Source organism: Nansenia antarctica (genome assembly GCF_963989245.1).
Source record: "Nansenia antarctica genome assembly, chromosome: 2".
In the NCBI taxonomy this organism is placed as follows: Eukaryota; Metazoa; Chordata; class Actinopteri; order Argentiniformes; family Microstomatidae; genus Nansenia; species Nansenia antarctica.
This window is the reverse complement of record NC_137675.1, coordinates 39,253,482-39,272,970: the sequence shown is the minus strand read 5'-3', so window position 1 is coordinate 39,272,970 and position 19,489 is coordinate 39,253,482. Positions and strand designations below refer to the sequence as shown.

General features: G+C 42.9%; 1 protein-coding gene across 2 annotated transcripts in view; it reads right to left on the bottom strand.

The window, feature by feature from the left end:
- rbfox1 (RNA binding fox-1 homolog 1) overlaps positions 1-19,489 on the bottom strand; it is a gene marked incomplete at both ends in the record, with an annotated part of 526,479 nt that overhangs the window by 132,348 nt on the left and 374,642 nt on the right. For both annotated transcript variants that reach the window (XM_080524505.1, XM_080524506.1), the window contains 2 exons: positions 10,486-10,578; positions 12,018-12,071. In XM_080524505.1, coding sequence (XP_080380631.1) covers positions 10,486-10,578; positions 12,018-12,071 — 147 coding nt within the window. The remainder of the gene's footprint in view (positions 1-10,485; positions 10,579-12,017; positions 12,072-19,489) is intronic.

The following is a 19,489-nucleotide window of genomic DNA, read 5'->3' as shown; positions in this document are numbered from 1 at the left end:
CCCTCTGAAACCTCTCTCTTAGACTCTCTCTGAAACCTCTCTCTAAGACTCCCTCTGAAACCTCTCTCTTAGACTCTCTCTGAAACCTCTCTCTTAGATTCCCTCTGAAACCTCTCTCTTAGACTCCCTCTGAAACCTCTCTCTTAGACTCCCTCTGAAATCTCTCTCTTAGACTCCCTCTGAAACCTCTCTCTGAAACCTCTCTCTTAGACTCCCTCTGAAACCTCTCTCTTAGACTCCCTCTGAAACCTCTCTATTAGACTCCCTCTATAACCTCTCTCTTAGACTCTCTCTGAAAACTCTCTCTGAGACTCCCTTTAAAATATCTCTCTTAGACTCTCTCTGAAACCTCTCTTTTAGACTCCCTCTGAAACCTCTCTCTTAGACTCCCTCTGAAACCTCTCTCTTAGACTCCCTCTGAAATCTCTCTCTTATACTCCCTCTGAAACCTCTCTCCTAGACTCCCTCTGAAACCTCTCTCTGAAACCTCTCTCTTAGACTCCCTCTGAAACCTCTCTCTTAGACTCCCTCTGAAACCTCTCTATTAGACTCCCTTTGAAATATCTCTCTTAGACTCTCTCTGAAACCTCTCTTTTAGACTCCCTCTGAAACCTCTCTCTTAGACTCCCTCTGAAACCTCTCTCTTATACTCCCTCTGAAACCTCTCTCTTAGACTCTGTCTGAAACCTCTCTCTTAGACTCCCTCTGAAAACTCTCTCTTAGACTCCCTCTGAAACCTCTCTCTTAGACTCCCTCTGAAACCTCTCTCTAAGACTCCATCTGAAACCTCTCTCTTAGACTCTCTCTGAAACCTCTCTCTTAGACTCCCTCTGAAACCTCTCTCTTAGACTCCCTCTGAAACCTCTCTCTTAGACTCCCTCTGAAACCTTTCTCTTAGACTCCCTCCGAAACCTCTCTCTTAGACTCCCTCTGAAACCTCTCTCTTAGACTCCCTCTGAAACCTCTCTCTTAGACTCCCTTTGAAACCTCTCTCTTAGACTCCCTCTGAAACCTCTCTCTGAAACCTCTCTCTTAGACTCCCTCAGAAACCTCTCTCTTAGACTCCCTCTGAAACCTCTCTCTTAGACTCCCTCTGAAACCTCTCTCTTAGAATCCCTCTGAAACCTCTCTCTTAGACTCCCTTTGAAACCTCTCTCTTAGACTCCCTCTGAAACCTCTCTCTGAAACCTCTCTCTTAGACTCCCTCAGAAACCTCTCTCTTAGACTCCCTCTGAAACCTCTCTCTTAGACTCCCTCTGAAACCTCTCTCTTAGACTCCCTCTGAAACCTCTCTCTTATACTCCCTCTGAAACCTCTCTCTTAGACTCTGTCTGAAACCTCTCTCTTAGACTCCCTCTGAAAACTCTCTCTTAGACTCCCTCTGAAACCTCTCTCTTAGACTCCCTCTGAAACCTCTCTCTTAGACTCTCTCTGAAACCTCTCTCTTAGACTCTCTCTGAAACCTCTCTCTTAGACTCCCTCTGAAACCTCTCTCTTAGACTCCCTCTGAAACCTCTCTCTTAGACTCCCTCTGAAACCTCTCTCTTAGACTCCCTTTGAAATCTCTCTCTTAGACTCCCTCTGAAACCTCTCTCTTAGACTCTCTCTGAAACCTCTCTCTTAGACTCCCTCTGAAACCTCTCTCTTAAGCTGCGTGCACACATGGCCATTGCGTTGCAACGGATGTCATTCATCTCAATGGGGCCGTTGAGTTGATCAGTTGCCTTGTTCTGCATTGCGTTTCTTGACCGTCAGGGTGCGGCAATCAGTCAAAAAATTTCAGCTTTTTGCGTTGCGTTGGATCCGGAAGTAAACCGGAAGTAGTTTCTTGCCCGGAGCTCTCGCCTCAGATTTTAAATCCTAAATTTTGGCCGCCATTGGCTAAAATCTGTAATTTGGCTCTACAAGTGTTAATATGTCATTTTATGAAGTTTTTATATGTTTTCAGGCGAGAAAGTTACCATATATATTCACAAAATGTGTCCAGTTTATCAAAATAACCCGTTTATATATCTGATCTGACGTTTTTTTCCCCACTTCTGTGGGAAACTTCGCTAGCAACACGAGTAGAGTTGTTGCGTCTGCATCGCACGTTGAAGTACGTCAAGTCCATCCCACCAGGTTGCGCCAGAACGGTGGGTCACGGTCCGCGGTGTGTATGCAGCTTTAGACTCCCTCTGAAACCTCTCTCTTAGACTCCCTCTGAAACCTCTCTATTAGGCTCAATCTGAAACCTCTCTCTTAGACTCTCTCTGAAACCTCTCTCTTAGACTCTCACTGAAATCTCTCTCTTAGACTCCCTCTGAAACCTCTCTCTTAGACTCCCTCTGAAACCTCTCTCTTAGACTCCTTCTGTAACCTCTCTTTTAGACTCTCTCTGAAAAGTCTCTCTTAGACTCCCTTTGAAATCTCTCTCTTAGACTCTCTCTGAAACCTCTCTCTTAGACTCTCTCTGAAAAATTTCTCTTAGACTCCCTCTGAAACCTCTCTCTTAGACTCCCTCTGAAACCTCTCTCTTAGACTCCCTCTGAAACCTCTCTCTTAGACTCCCTCTGAAACCTCTCTCTTAGACTCCCTTTGAAATCTCTCTCTTAGACTCCCTCTGAAACCTCTCTCTTAGACTCTCTCTGAAACCTCTCTCTTAGACTCTCTCTGAAACCTCTCTCTTAGACTCCCTCTGAAACCTCTCTCTTAGACTCCCTCTGAAACCTCTCTCTTAGACTCCCTCTGAAACCTCTCTCTTAGACTCCCTCTGAAACCTCTCTCTTAGACTCCCTCTGAAACCTCTCTCTTAGACTCTCTCTGAAACCTCTCTCTTAGACTCTCTCTGAAACCTCTCTCTTAGACTCCCTCTGAAACCTCTCTCTTAGACTCCCTCTGAAACCTCTCTCTTAGACTCCCTCTGAAACCTCTCTCTTAGACTCCCTCTGAAACCTCTCTCTTAGACTCCCTCTGAAACCTCTCTCTTAGACTCCCTTTGAAATCTCTCTCTTAGACTCCCTCTGAAACCTCTCTCTTAGACTCTCTCTGAAACCTCTCTCTTAGACTCTCTCTGAAACCTCTCTCTTAGACTCTCACTGAAACCTCTCTCTTAGACTCCCTCTGAAATCTCTCTCTTAGACTCCCTCTGAAACCTCTCTCTTAGACTCCTTCTGTAACCTCTCTTTTAGACTCTCTCTGAAAACTCTCTCTTAGACTCCCTTTGAAATCTCTCTCTTAGACTCTCTCTGAAACCTCTCTCTTAGACTCTCTCTGAAAGCTTTCTCTTAGACTCCCTCTGAAACCTCTCTCTTAGACTCTCTCTGAAACCTCTCTCTTAGACTCTCTCTGAAACCTCTCTCTTAGACTCCCTCTGAAACCTCTCTCTTAGACTCCCTCTGAAACCTCTCTCTTAGACTCCCTCTGAAACCTCTCTCTTAGACTCCCTTTGAAATCTCTCTCTTAGACTCCCTCTGAAACCTCTCTCTTAGACTCTCTCTGAAACCTCTCTCTTAGACTCTCTCTGAAACCTCTCTCTTAGACTCCCTCTGAAACCTCTCTCTTAGACTCCCTCTGAAACCTCTCTCTTAGACTCCCTCTGAAACCTCTCTCTTAGACTCCCTCTGAAACCTCTCTCTTAGACTCCCTCTGAAACCTCTCTCTGAAACCTCTCTCTTAGACTCCCTCTGAAACCTCTCTCTTGGACTCCATCTGAAACCTCTCTCTTAGACTCCCTCTGAAACCTCTCTCTTAGACTCCATCTGAAACCTCTCTCTTAGACTCCCTCTGGTTGCGCCAGAACGGTGGGTCACGGTCCGCGGTGTGCACGCAGCTTTAGACTCCCTCTGAAACCTCTCTCTTAGACTCCCTCTGAAACCTCTCTATTAGGCTCAATCTGAAACCTCTCTCTTAGACTCTCTCTTAGACTCCCTCTGAAACCTCTCTCTTAGACTCCCTCTGAAACCTCTCTCTTAGACTCCCTTTGAAATCTCTCTCTTAGACTCCCTCTGAAACCTCTCTCTTAGACTCTCTCTGAAACCTCTCTCTTAGACTCTCTCTGAAACCTCTCTCTTAGACTCCCTCTGAAACCTCTCTCTTAGACTCCCTCTGAAACCTCTCTCTTAGACTCCCTCTGAAACCTCTCTCTTGGACTCCATCTGAAACCTCTCTCTTAGACTCCCTCTGAAACCTTTCTCTTAGACTCCCTCTGAAACCTCTCTCTTAGACTCCATCTGAAACCTCTCTCTTAGACTCCCTCTGAAACCTCTCTCTTAGACTCCATCTGAAACCTCTCTCTTAGACTCCCTCTTAAACCTCTCTCTTAGACTCCCTCTGAAACCTCTCTCTTAGAATCTCTCTGAAACCTCTCTCTTAGACTCCCTCTGAAACCTCTCTCTTAGACTCCCTCTGAAACCTCTCTCCTAGACTCCCTCTGAAACCTCTCTCTGAAAACTCTCTCTTAGACTCCCTCTGAAACCTCTCTCTTAAGCTGCGTGCACACATGGCCATTGCGTTGCACCGGATGTCATTCATCTCAATGGGGCCGTTGCGTTGATCAGTTGCCTTGCTCTGCATTGCGTTTCTTGACCGTCAGGGTGCGGCAATCAGTCAAAAAAGTTCAGCTTTTTGCGTTGCGTTGGATCCGGAAGTAAACCGGAAGTAGTTTCTTGCCCGGAGCTCTCGCCTCAGATTTTAAATCCTAAATGTTGGCCGCCATTGGCTAAAATCTGTAATTTGGCTCTACAAGTGTTAATATGTCATTTTATGAAGTTTTTATATGTTTTCAGGCGAGAAAGTAACCATATGTGTGGTGGCCTGGGAAAACCCTTCACATGGTGGCATTTTGACATTTTCATTTTTTAATATTTCCATAAATGAGAAGTTCTCAGCTATTCATAACTGGTTGAATGACTGAGATAGCCCTTTATTTTAAAAAGTTATGAGCATTTTAATGTATCATGTCAAAAAAAGTGAAAGGTCATTACTACCCCTTTCTCCTCCGGGTCGGGGGAGGAGCCTATGCAGATCGGCCCGGTCTTGTTTGTCTGCTTGTGATGCGGTGTTAGTCTGCTCGCCTCGTCGGTATGCGAGGGACAGATCCATTTGTGTGTCTTCTAGTTAAGATTTTATTACTTTATGCTTATTGTGAGCATCAGTAAACTGGCAATAACACAGGTGGAAGTATCGTCTCTCCTTTCGCTCATGTGTGCGTGCGTTGCTTAACTGAGAATGAGACACGTTCAACGTGACGTTGTTTCTCTAGCAAACTACCCACCACAAAAACATAAAAATAAGTACTTTCTCTTTTGTTTTCTTAAAATGTTAATTCACCATAATGTAGTATGGAGTTCAAAGTACTAGAATACCACATAATATCAAAATCGCCAAAATCGTGATTTCCATCTATTTTTGCTCTTTGCCACAAACGAACGCCAGCGACATCCGACGGGTTTTCCCAGGCCACCACACATATATATTCACAAAATGTGTCCAGTTTATCAAAATAACCCGTTTATATATCTGATCTGACGTTTTTTTCCTCACTTCTGTGGGAAACTTCGCTAGCAACACGAGTAGAGTTGTTGCGTCTGCATCGCACGTTGAAGTACGTCAAGTCCATCCCACCAGGTTGCGCCAGAACGGTGGGTCACGGTCCGCGGTGTGCACGCAGCTTTAGACTCCCTCTGAAACCTCTCTCTTAGACTCCCTCTGAAACCTCTCTATTAGGCTCAATCTGAAACCTCTCTCTTAGACTCTCTCTGAAACCTCTCTCTTAGACTCTCACTGAAACCTCTCTCTTAGACTCCCTCTGAAACCTCTCTCTTAGACTCCTTCTGTAACCTCTCTTTTAGACTCTCTCTGAAAACTCTCTCTTAGACTCCCTTTGAAATCTCTCTCTTAGACTCTCTCTGAAACCTCTCTCTTAGACTCTCTCTGAAAGCTTTCTCTTAGACTCCCTCTGAAACCTCTCTCTTAGACTCCCTCTGAAACCTCTCTCTTAGACTCTCTCTGAAAACTCTCTCTTAGACTCCCTTTGAAATCTCTCTCTTAGACTCCCTCTGAAACCTCTCTCTTAGACTCTCTCTGAAACCTCTCTCTTAGACTCTCTCTGAAACCTCTCTCTTAGACTCCCTCTGAAACCTCTCTCTTAGACTCCCTCTGAAACCTCTCTCTGAAACCTCTCTCTTAGACTCCCTCTGAAACCTCTCTCTTAGACTCCCTCTGAAACCTCTCTCTTAGACTCCCTCTGAAACCTCTCTCTGAAACCTCTCTCTTAGACTCCATCTGAAACCTCTCTCTTAGACTCCCTCTGAAACCTCTCTCTTAGACTCTTTCTGAAACCTCTCTCTTAGACTCCCTCTGAAACATCTCTCTTAGACTCCCTCTGAAACCTCTCTCTTAGACACCCTCTGAAACCTCTCTCTTAGAATCTCTCTGAAACCTCTCTCTTAGACTCCATCTGAAACCTCTCTCTTAGACTCTCTCTGAAACCTCTATCTTAGACTCCCTCTGAAACATCTCTCTTAGACTCCCTCTGAAACATCTCTCTTAGACTCCCTCTGAAACCTCTCTCTTAGACTCCCTCTGAAACCTCTCTCTGAAACCTCTCTCTTAGACTCCCTCTGGAACCTCTCTCTTAGACTCCCTCTGAAACCTCTCTCTTAGACTCCCTCTGAAACCTCCCTCTTAGACTCCCTTTGAAACCTCTCTCTTAGACTCCCTCTGAAACCTCTCTCTTAGACTCCCTCTGAAACCTCTCTCTTAGAATCCCTCTGAAACCTCTCTCTTAGACTCTCTGAAACATCTCTCTTAGACTCCCTCTGAAACCTCTCTCTAAGACTCCCTCTATAACCTCTCTCTTAGACTCTCTCTGAAACCTCTCTCTTAGACTCCCTCTGAAACCTCTCTAATAGACTCTCTCTGAAACCTCCCTCTGAAACCTCTCTCTGAAACCTCTCTCTTAGACTCCCTATGAAACCTACCTCTGAAACCTCTCTCTGAAACCTCTCTGTTAGACTCCCTCTGAAACCTCTCTCTTAGCCAGCGGGTCTCCTGACTCACCTAAAAGCTGTTCAATTGAACTTGATCTTGCGGCTCACCAAGTAGACAAAACAGAATGGATTTGGTCAAGACCCAGGTTTGTGATGCAACCCCAAGATAAGACGCCACCTTAGCATTTGGGAAACAGTGCGTCAGAACTCAGAGACAAAGGTGGAACTCCCTGGCAGACTGTGGACATCTTAATGCTGTTTTTAGGCTAGTTCAGGTGGTAACACGTCGGTGCCTCTCCTCTCCTGTAGGCCTCTAGCAGTCAGTCAGTAACTTTGGCTCCTTCTCTATGTTTCCATTGTCCAGATTGTCCTGGCTTTTAGGGGAATTGCAGACTATAGTTGACAGGACAGTTTGCCAAAACAGCCTCTTCAACCTTGCAGTGAGGTCCCTCACTCCCCAGGATTACTTAGTGCTCAGGTCACTGGACTTCCTGTCTGGTAAACTCCTCCTCACTGACTTCCTGTCTGGTAAACTCCTCCTCACTCTACTTCCTGTCTGTTAAACTCCTCCTCACTGACTTCCTGTTAGTGATGGCGAGATGAAGCCGACGCTTTGTAGCGTGTGTCGAGTAACCGAGGCAGATTTTTGTGAAGCGCGTAACGAGGCATGTGTTGATGACGTATGGTAAGAGGCAAGCTTCGCCTGCCGGCCGTACCACGTGACCGATTCGGGAAGTGGCTCGGATTTGGCGCGAGACTCGAAACATAAAAGGGACAGGTAAACGCAATGGATTCCCCCTCACAGTTTGTTGACTTGCGACTTTATAGTTTATTTGTTTGCAATCTTTTGGAGCTTCTTTTTTTTTTTGCGATGGAACCAGCGAGAAAGAGGCGATATTCCCCTGTCTGGGAACATTTTGAGCTGATCTCTCCTAATAAGGTATGCACTATGCATAGTAATAAATAATAACTAGTGTACTATACTGTAAATAAATGTGACAACACAGTGTATCGTCCCTTGTTCTAATGTCTTTCTTCTAATTTCTGCTATTGTAAAAGGTGAAGTGTCTGGTGTGTTCAAAAGAACTTGGATACAGCAATAACACTTCATCTATGCTGAGGCATTATAGAGCCCTGCATGAGAACAAGGAGACCAACCAAGGTGGACCAAGCTCAGGTAAGCCTTTTTAGGATGCAATGATAAGACAGCATACAAACATAAAATTACAGGGTACGTTTTTATTAGACAACATTAATTTATATTTTAAATATGACTAATGAATGACATCTGCAATTGAATACTGCATTTTTTTTCATCAGCACTGAAGAATGATGTGGATGAGGCCTTGGTCAATATGGTGATTGAGGATTGCCAGCCCTTCACCATTGTGGAGGACAAAGGGTTCAGAAAGCTTGTTAAAGCTTTCAACCCTACCTATGTTCTCCCCACAAGGCAGGTGTGTATGTGAGCACATGAAGCATTTTCCCCCATTTCCCCATTTCCCCATTTCCCCATATATGCCATTCCAAGAGTGTTCCCTTCTTTCCTTTAGGCTTTGAAAGCAATGGTGGAGTCCAGATATCAGGAGTCCAAGGAGAAAGCCAAAGCCATTGTGTTGAAGGCATCTGCAGTTAGCTTGACAACAGACATGTGGACCTCCATCAACACTGATGCATATCTGGCTGTGACCTGCCATTTTATAGATGAAACCCCCCATATCAGAAGCTTCGCAGCCTGTGACTCAAGGTAATGTATACTGGATACATTCTAATTGTCTTATTGTATATATTCACTGACACTGACAGCCTGTTTGTCTGTCTTAGGTAACAAACTGTGGCGTCGTTTAGACACCACAGTCCTGCAGGCGAGGACCCAAAATGGAACTGCAGACGCAACAGTGGAGGTCCATACCTACCTGGCTGAACCAAACATCGAAAGGATGCAGAACCCCCTACAGTATTGGGAAGAACACAAAAATGTGTATCCTAATTTGTATAAACTTGCCGTTAATTTTCTATGTACCCCAGCTTCATCTGTGCCCTGTGAAAGGATCTTTTCAAAAGCAGGTGAAATCGTCTAAAAAAAAAGAAACCGCCTGAAGCCCAGCACTGTGGAGAAATTGTTATTTTTAAATAAAAATGAATAAATTAATAAAATGTTGTTGTTCCTAGTAACACAAGCACATTTATTCAATTCAAAGCTTCACACACCAAAGCCACGGTGTCATTATCACTCTGCCTGCTAGACATTTATTGTCCACTTGATGGCGCAGTAGAGCAAATGAAGCAACACGAAGCTTCGGTCCATGTGTGACGCAATTGGATGGACAGCTTCAACAGTTCAAGAAGCTTCATCTCGCCATCACTACTTCCTGTCTGGTAAAGTCCTCCTCACTCGACTTCCTGTCTGGTAAACTCCTCCTCACTCTACTTCCTGTCTGGTAAACTCCTCCTCACTGACTTCCTGTCTGGTAAACTCCTCCTCACTCTACTTCCTGTCTGGTAAACTCCTCCTCACTGACTTCCTGTCTGGTAAACTCCTCCTCACTCTACTTCCTGTCTGGTAAACTCCTCCTCACTCTACTTCCTGTCTGTTAAACTCCTCCTCACTCTACTTCCTGTCTGGTAAACTCCTCCTCACTGACTTCCTGTCTGGTAAACTCCTCCTCACTCTACTTCCTGTCTGGTAAACTCCTCCTCACTCTACTTCCTGTCTGTTAAACTCCTCCTCACTCTACTTCCTGTTTGGTAAACTCCTCCTCACGGACTTCCTGTCTGGTAAACTCCTCCTCACTCTACTTCCTGTCTGGTAAACTCCTCCTCACTCTACTTCCTGTCTGGTAAACTCCTCCTCACTCTACTTCGTGTCTGGTAAGCTCCTCATCACTCTACTTCCTGTCTGGTAAACTCCTCCTCACTGGACTTCCTGTCTGGTAAACTCCTCCTCACTCTACTTCCTGTCTGGTAAACTCCTCCTCACTGACTTCCTGTCTGGTAAACTCCTCCTCACAGGACTTCCTGTCTGGTAAACTCCTCCTCACTGACTTCCTGTCTGGTAAACTCCTCCTCACTCTACTTCATGTCTGGTAAACTCCTCCTCACTGACTTCCTGTCTGGTAAACTCCTCCTCACTGGACTTCCTGTCCTGTCTCAAATAAAATAAAAATGAAGTACAATCTTTTGAAATATACAGTATGACAACCCAGCTGACATGTAGACTGTACACTGTACGAATGAGAATAGAAAACATGACAGGAAATCAAAATGGGGGGGGGTTAATGTAGATGATGAGACAGGTGATGTGTTGGACACTGAAATGGGGGATTGAAGCGGACATTGTACACACACACAGACTCTCTCACACACACACACACACACACACACACACACAGACACACACACACACGCACACACACACGCACATGCACACACGCATACACACACACACACACAACAAGAGGAAGAGGAGGATAAGGAGGAGGAAGAGTGGAGAGGAAGTATTTGTAACATGCACCTCTATTTTACGGCCTTCTACCACCGTGCCGTGTAATTTCTCCCTCGCCCTGTCGGCATCCGCACTATGCTCGAATGTTACGAACCCAAAACCCTGCATGCACAACGGAGAGAGGAAGAACAACATGCGCATTATTATTCATATCTTCATGTCATATTCCAATCATTAGATAAACCAGGAGGACCAGGAGGAAACGTTTTCAAACAGGAGGCAGCAGCCGTCCAATCGGACAGGTTCAGGAAGTTTAATCCGTTTGAAAATGTCTTCTCTCGCTCTGAGCCTACTGAGCTGGACGTCAGCTCACACCTTAACTCACACCCTGCTGACTCATCACATGGGACAAGCTGTTATAAGACATGTATAACTGTTTATCACTGCTTATAATGTATGACTAATGACTTGTGTAAAGACTGCACTGCTAAAGCACGGATTGAAAGTAATGTCTCCAGAAAATAAAAGTAAAATATGGAAATTAAAGTAAAATACCATTAACGGGTCATTACAGAAGAAATTAAATCCACAAAAACATAAACGCTATATTACTACACTGGGTCAATGAAAACCACAGGACTAATGATAGAGATTAAAGATCAAATCATTGACTAAGCATGTGCAAAATCAATGGTAACATTATGTAAGAGTTATGTGAATTATGACTTGAGTCGCTCGATTGGTTACGTTCAGGGTAAGTTGTCAGACGAAGACAATAAAAGGTAGTATCCCCAGCCCAGTTCCAACCTGATTCCAACCAGCAACATTCAGGTTACCAGTTGGGATAATTCGACCACAAAGATCGTATTCTTTGGTTTGCAGAAATGCTCCCCCAAAACATAATAATTTGGACATTGGGTTGTAATAACAAAACTGTCTTAAAGGTGTTACCTAAATAACAGTCTGCACTGGCTGTGGGCTTGTCATTCATTGTAACATTCTGAGGTATTAATATGGATCACAATGAGGTTGGAGAGCAGCTTGAAAGTCCATCATTAGATTTTTACTTCGCTTGAGATATCTCAACAAATCCCCCGTTGAAAAATCTATAACATTGCCTTGATAAGTGCATCATCGAAGCATTTCAGACATTTCAGACATTTCATATATCTTATCAAATGATTCCCAATCCTTGTCTAAGCTCTCTCACTCTGCTTGTTTCAAGAGATTCGTCCACTAAACACCAGGGTTAGGGTTAGGGTTAAGGTCAGGGTTAGGATTTGGGTTAGGGTTAGGGTTATGGGTTAGGGTTATGTTCCAGAGCCTTTGGGACAGACATTTGCTTTAGCCCAGCCCGAACAGCCCTCATTCAATGAACCCACTGATAAACTGATAAAAAAGACATTGATGACTAGAATCAGGTGAACGTGTCTTTTTGGTATTAGGAAGAAAAAAAAAGATCCAGATTTTTGGGACTTGTCTCAATGAAAAGCCGGATATAGCAAGAGAGAGCAAGTCCTGGACTAGGTTTGGGAGACTGTGACCCTAGCGCTAACCCTCAGACCTAAACATGCAGTTGAGAAATATGACAAGGCACGTACCTTTGAACCCCGCTCGTTAAAAATGATCTCCACATCTAAGATTTTACCAAATTGCTGAAAAGAAGAAAAGAAAACCATGAATGAAAAATATCATCAGGAGGCATCATCTCTTACATGTAGACATACAACTACAGGAGAACGTCTCTTACATGTAGAAACACTAAAACTACAGGAGAACATCTCTTACATGTAGACACACTACAACTACAGGAGAACATATCTTACATGTAGACACACTAGACTACAGGAGAACATCTCTTACATGTAGACACACTACGACTACAGGAGAACATCTATTACATGTAGACACACTACGACTACAGGAGAACATCTTTTACATGTAGACACACTACGACTACAGGAGAACATCTTTTACATGTAGACACACTACCACTACAGGAGGCCGTCTCTTACATGTAGACACACTACCACTACAGGAGAACATCTCTTACATATAGACACACTACGACTACAGGAGGCGTCTCTTACATGTAGACACACTACCACTACAGGAGAACATCTCTTACATGTAGACACACTAGTCTACAGGAGGCCATCTCGTACATGTAGACACACTACAACTACAGGAGGCCGTCTCTTACATGTAGACACACTACCACTACAGGAGACATGTAGACACACTACGACTACAGGAGGCATCTCTTACATGTAGACACACTACAACTACAGGAGAACATCATTTACATGTAGACACACTAGACTACAGGAGAACATCTCTTACATGTAGACACACTACGACTACAGGAGGCCATCTCTTACATGTAGACACACTAGGACTACAGGAGAACATCTCTTACATGTAGACACACTAGGACTACAGGAGGCATCTCTTACATGTAGACACACTAGGACTACAGGAGGCATCTCTTACATGTAGACACACTAGGACTACAGGAGAACATATCTTACATGTAGACACACTACAACTACAGGAGGCCATCTCTTACATGTAGACACACTAGGACTACAGGAGAACATCTTTTACATGTAGACACACTAGACTACAGGAGGCCATCTCTTACATGTAGACACACTAGGACTACAGGAGAACATATCTTACATGTAGACACACTACAACTACAGGAGGCCGTCTCTTACATGTAGACACACTACGACTACAGGAGGCTCTCTTAAATGTAGACACACTAGGACTACAGGAGAATATCTCTTACATGTACACTCTAAAAAAAGAATAGTTGAGAATATTAAAAAAATTCAAGGCAACCTTATGCACTAAGAATTTTGAGTTTGTTGTTCCAACTAAGAATTTTGAGTTTGTTGGTCCAACTAATATTAGATTGTTGGTCCAACTCATATTAGATCGTTGGTCCAACTCATTAGATCGTTGGTCCAACTCATATTAGATCGTTGGTCCAACTGATATTAGATTGTTGGTCCAACTGATATTAGATTGTTGGTCCAACTGATATTAAATTGTTGGTCCAACTCATATTAGAATGTTGTTCCAACTAATATTAGTTTGTCCTGCCAATGGTCATCACGTTTAATTCTTCATTCTGCCAATGCAGATTTGTTTGTTCAATAAATGGTGTTGTTCACAGAACTACAAAAAGCTAATCGAGAATATAATCGTCTTTCTTTCCACCCCATTCACTTTTTTTCATTAGCCAAGATAATTATATAACCTAAATTCTGAAATAAATCAATAATACTGTAGCGTGGATATGGATTGGACTCCGCACACTAAGTGTAATTATGCGAGCTTTTATTGACCGTTGCACGGCATCGAACACTGACACAGTCACAATTCAAGGCACGGTTATTGCTTGGGTTATCCCTTTGAACTCGAACCCCATACTTCCCCCTGTACGACACAGTTACGGTAAAAATATTTTTTCCACCCTAAAATAAAAAGTCATGCTATAGAGGGTTAATATCGACTGTGAGAACTAAAATACATGACTACTTCCTACTGACCTGATCGCCCCTCCTCTACAAGGCCTAGCTAGCATTGTGCTTTATTATACGGCAGGGAACTAGACTCCTGGGGGACAACAACAAACTAAATAATTGTTGTTCTTTACCACAAAGTTTCTCCTGAATGTATATAAAAAATACTTTGCAAAGTGCAAAGAAAAATGTTGCCGACATAACAACCGTACAAAAAAAAGCATGTCACCGTGGACATATGCCAAATCAAGATAACAAAACAAAACAAAAAAATCAAGAAAGTAACCAAGTTATTGTCCAAACAAGCATTAAATCGGTTATGGAATGGAATATGGTTAGCACAAATCCACAATGTTGTCCCAACAACGAATTGCAATGATTGATTTATTCACAATTGTATGTTTAGAACTTATTGGGGTCCATTACATTCCTCTGATGTACATTTTTACCTTCACTCATAGTAATTTAAATGTTTATCCAACAGATTTCTGGTTGTACCGAATTATTATTTTTGGTTGTAACAAATTATTTTCTTCAAGTAAACAGTTAAAACAGGCACATGTTTAGCTACCTATGTGAGAACTTGACCTTGAGCTTGAACTTTGAAATATAAGAATTCATATTAAATATATCTTTCTAAAATATTTCAACATTTTCAGTGTGTTTTAGCGGTTGTACCAAATGATGTGATATTTGAGGACATTCATAACAGGGAGCAGAAAAGTGCATTTATCAAACATTTAAGAGAGAGCTGGCTACTTTTCTTCTCACTCAGAGGGTCTGCTGCAGGGGTCTTAATGATGTCATATCCTGTCACATGATGATTATCAGTTGATTTCATCCAAAATTTAAATTGGTTTCTCCGAATGATATCAGTGAAATACATTTTTTGTGACAAAAGTGATTTGAGGAAAGCAAACATTTCTACATAAAAATCCTTAACCATTTTGCAGTATATTGTTATGAACCCTTATAAAATCATGCCAGAATGTTTATATAATAGTTGTAATATCATTTTAGATATTTTAATGGCACAATAGCTGGTTGCATTTGTGTTCGGACGGTTGTACCGAATGACTTTTCAACCCTTTAAGAGTTGAAAGTGCCTGAATTTGTAACAAATCACCATAAACTCTTTGTGTATTCAATAAAGGAGAGCAAATAGTGTTAGTTAACATAATGTATATATATATATTAATTGTTAATTTTAGAAAATATTACATTCGGACACGAAATGTACACGTCACGCCATTGACCCAGACACACTAGGGCTACAGGAGGCCATCTCTTACATGTAGACACACTACGACTACAGCATGTTTGGCGGGAAAGGTTCATGTTTCAGTGCTTGTGGAGGGATAAAGATGTTGAGATGGAGAAGAGGCAGTAATTCAGCCTGTGGAGGGAGGGTGGAGGTAAAGATTAGAAGTAGCATTGCTAAAAAACATTGCTACACGTTCTGACACTAGTAAAACGTGCTATGCACGTTTCAGAAATGTGACAGGGCATGGTTAAAAAGCTTGCAAGTAGGGCAATATTTTTTTTAGGGCAAGATTTTTCTGTTTTTTCCAGATTATGAAAGGGTAGATTGTAAGCTTTACAATTGTGTGTCATACATTGATATCTGAAACAAGTTGAAGAAGTCATGGATATCCATGGTCATGGTGATACCCTCCAAAAGTCTTCACATAGTTTTTTCACAGAGGTAATGGGTAGGAACAATAGCTGGTTAACTCCACCCTAATCACTCCCTCAAGACAACCAAACCCTCAAGACAACCACTCCCCCATTACACTACCTGTCATTATCTACTTGTCATCTGTCAGTGGGGTTGTCAGCTAACCCTCAGGTAACAAAATTGCAGGGCTGACATGTTTAAATTGCAAAATAATAATAATAATAATAATAATTCATGATTTTTTATTGCCATGTGTGCCAAAAGTTTATTACATCCCATTACATAAGTACAAGAGAGTAAAATTCATGGCAATGGAAACAATTAGGCAAGATACAATTGAGCAATACAATATATAGAATGGTAAAAAATAATAATGTTGTCCGTGTGCACATGCATTCATCGTTATAGTCCATAAAGCATCTAGTGGGACTTCGGTGTAGTTCCTTCCCATCCCATCTTGGCATCAAAGCTGTAATAAAAAAAGAAGACAGTACATTTAAAATGATTGCCCACTATTACCAACACCACTTTTACGAAATAGCCTACTACTATCTTCATAAAATAGAATTGCTTATACAATGACAATGACAAATACCTGAAGTGCTGGTGACTCTCATCAAGGTGTCATCTCTCAGACAACACAAATTTCAGGTCAGAGGTGTGGACACTTCTCTAGTGTAGGTTTTCCATAGACTCAGTGTACTGTACTTGTACTGAAGTAGGCTAGTGAAATCATTTCAATTCACAGTATTATTCTACAGCAAATCTACATATCAATGAATTAATCATTATTTTTGATTCCACCCAACATTACCGTTCATTACAAAAGCATTTACTTTTTCTATAATCTTTTACATCTCTAACAAAGCTAGCTAGCTAACAAGCTAACACTTGTTTGGCTAGCTGGTACACACAAACACACTAAAATGGTGCATGAAACATACTGTACAGTATGTTGCATGTTTAGTAGGTCTGCAACAAATGTATTTATTCATTATGTTTTATCTTTGACAACGTATTTCTCCCACCATCTCATTCGTTTTGGAGAGGGGTGGCATGATTGTGGTGAGCAGTTTCAGTGGTCCGATAACTAACGCTAACAAAGGCGCTATCTACCTTACTCACAAAACAACAAATAATTGTTTGGCTATCCTAAGTAAACAACACAAAATCCTAGATTACAACACATGTAACTCACTAAAACTTACCCAAGAACACAGCAGAAGGTCTGTCTGCAGACGACTGTCCCATGAAAGTGAAGTGGAGATCAATGTCTGACATTCCGTTGTCTTCTTCGTCATCGTCAGATTCGGAGTTCGGAGTTCCCGTTCGGAGTTCCCATTATGTATAGTCCAATATGAAGGAGTTCATTAATTGCCCACTGTCGATATTTCTGCCTGCTTTTGAAATTCGGTTGATAGCATTAGCGAGAGCTTGAGCCTCCATCTTGTCAACAAACAGGTCCACACTCACACATGGCGCCTTACATACAGCTGGGGTGGGCGTGGCTACACACACTGCCACACTAATTTTATTTATTGTTTTATTTTTATTTAACCTTTATTTAACCAGATAAGTCAATTGAGAACCAATTCTCATTTACAATGACGATCTGGCCAATTGGCAGAACAGAGGCAAGTCTATACACAAAACACAACACAGTATATACGATATAGAACACAACCCAATATATACAATATAAAACATGAATGCCATACACAACAAGTATCAAAAGCATCTATACGTATATCATAACACAATATGTAAAAGATAGCAGGGACCAGGGGGAAGTTAACTGAAAAGCAAACTGAAAAGAATGACGGCCAAAGGAGGTGCGGACTTTGGGGGGGACCAGAGTGATATATTTGTTGGAGCGGAGATTGCGTGTGCTGGATGAGAAGTTCAGTAGTAAGCAGAGGTAGGGGGGGGATTTGCCGATGATGGATTTATAGATGAACTGATACCAGTGGGTCAGTCGCCTGGTGTGGAGTGATGGCCAGTTGACTTGGGAGTACAGGTCGCAGTGATGTGTATTGAAAGGGGCACCGGTGACAAAGCGGATGGCAGTGTGATGGATGACGTCCAGTTTATTGAGAAGGTTTTTGGGGGCAATCCTGTAAATGATATCTCCATAGTCCAGAATTGGCAGGATGGTCATTTTTACCAAAGTGTGTTTTGCAGAGTGGGTGAAGGAAGCTTTATTGCGTTACAGGAAACGAATTATTGTTCTGACTTTGGTGAGTAGGTTATTGATGTGGGTTTGGAAGGAGAGTGAACTATCAAGCCAGATACCTAGATATTTGTATGTATTGACAAATTCTAGTACTGACCCATCCAGTGAGGTGATTTTTGGGGGGACAGGAGGCTTGGGGTAGGGTTCGATTGAAGATCATGCATTTAGTTTTATTGGTATTTAGGAGAAGATGGAGGTTGGAGAAGGCATATTAGATGCTGTTAAAGCTCTGTTGGAGGTCGGTCAGGGCAGTGTTCAGAGAGGGGCCAGACGTGTAAAGAATGGTGTCGTCGGCGTACAGATGGATGTAAGAGTTGCCAGCCGTGTGAGCAATGTTATTTATAAAAATATTAAATAGTGTTGGACCCAGAATGGAGCCCTGGGGGACACCCATGGACAGGGACATTGGGTCAGACAGCAGGCCTTCAGCTTTCACAGACTGCACACGACCAGAGAAGTAGTTGCTGAACCATGCCAGGCATTCCTCTGCGAGTCCAACATCCTTGAGTCTGTCAAGCAGGATGCAGTGGTCCACGGAGTCGAAGGCCTTAGCCAGGTCAATAAACACAGCTACACAGTAGTGCTTGGAGTCAAAGGCGCATATGATGTCGTTTAGCACTTTAAGTGTTGCAGAGACACAACCGTAGCCAGATCTAAAGCCGGATTGCGTAGTGCTGAAAATACTGTAGGACTCCAGGTGGTGGGTGAGCTGATTGTTGACCAGTTTCTCTAAGACTTTGGAGAGGCAGGGTAGGAGGGATATGGGCCTGTAACAGTTAAGGTCTAACTTGTCACCTCCCTTGAAGAGTGGGATGACAGCAGCAGATTTCCAGTCCATGGGGAATTCTGAGGTTTGCAGGGAGAGGTTGAACAGACAGGTAATGGGGGCTGAGAAAATGTGAGCTGCTAATTTCAGATAGAAAGGGTCCAGATCATCCAGCCCAGCTGATTTATAAGGGTCCAGTTTAAGCAACTCCCTAAGCACCTCACTCTCCTCTACTGGCTGGAAGGAGAAGCACGGAGTGCTTGGGGGGGGACCAGTGCTAGGGGTTGAGGCAGCATGATTGACAGTGGGAGTGGGAGTGGGTGTAGCAGTTGCAAAAGCATGACCAGCCCTAACAAAGTGCTGTTAAAACAGTCCACCATGGAGGCTTTATCTGAGATGACAATGTCCTCAGATTTGATTGCTGTGGGTAGTTGACAGTCTTCCAAAACTGTTTGGGGTCGGATCCGCATGTCGAGAATTGATGTTTGTAAAAATCTGCTTTTGTTTTCCTGATCGACTGGGTGCATTTGTTCCTTAGCTCCCTGAAGGATTGCCAGTCAGAGGTGTTTTTGGAGGCCTTTGCTTTACGCCATAGCAGGTGTTTTTGCCGGATCAGCTCAGACAGTTCGGTGCAAAACCAGGGGCTGTAGCGATTCTTGGTTCTGAATTTTTTAAAGGGGGCATGTCTATTCAAAATGGTGGAAAATGTGCTTTTGAAAAGGGACCATGCATCCTCAACAGTGGGGATGAGATTCATTCTGTACCAGTCTACAAGTGCCAGGTCATGCAAGAAGGCCTGCTCATTAAAGTTTTTAAGCAACCGTTTATACAAGACCAACGGTGGCCGTTTGGCAGTGGAGCCT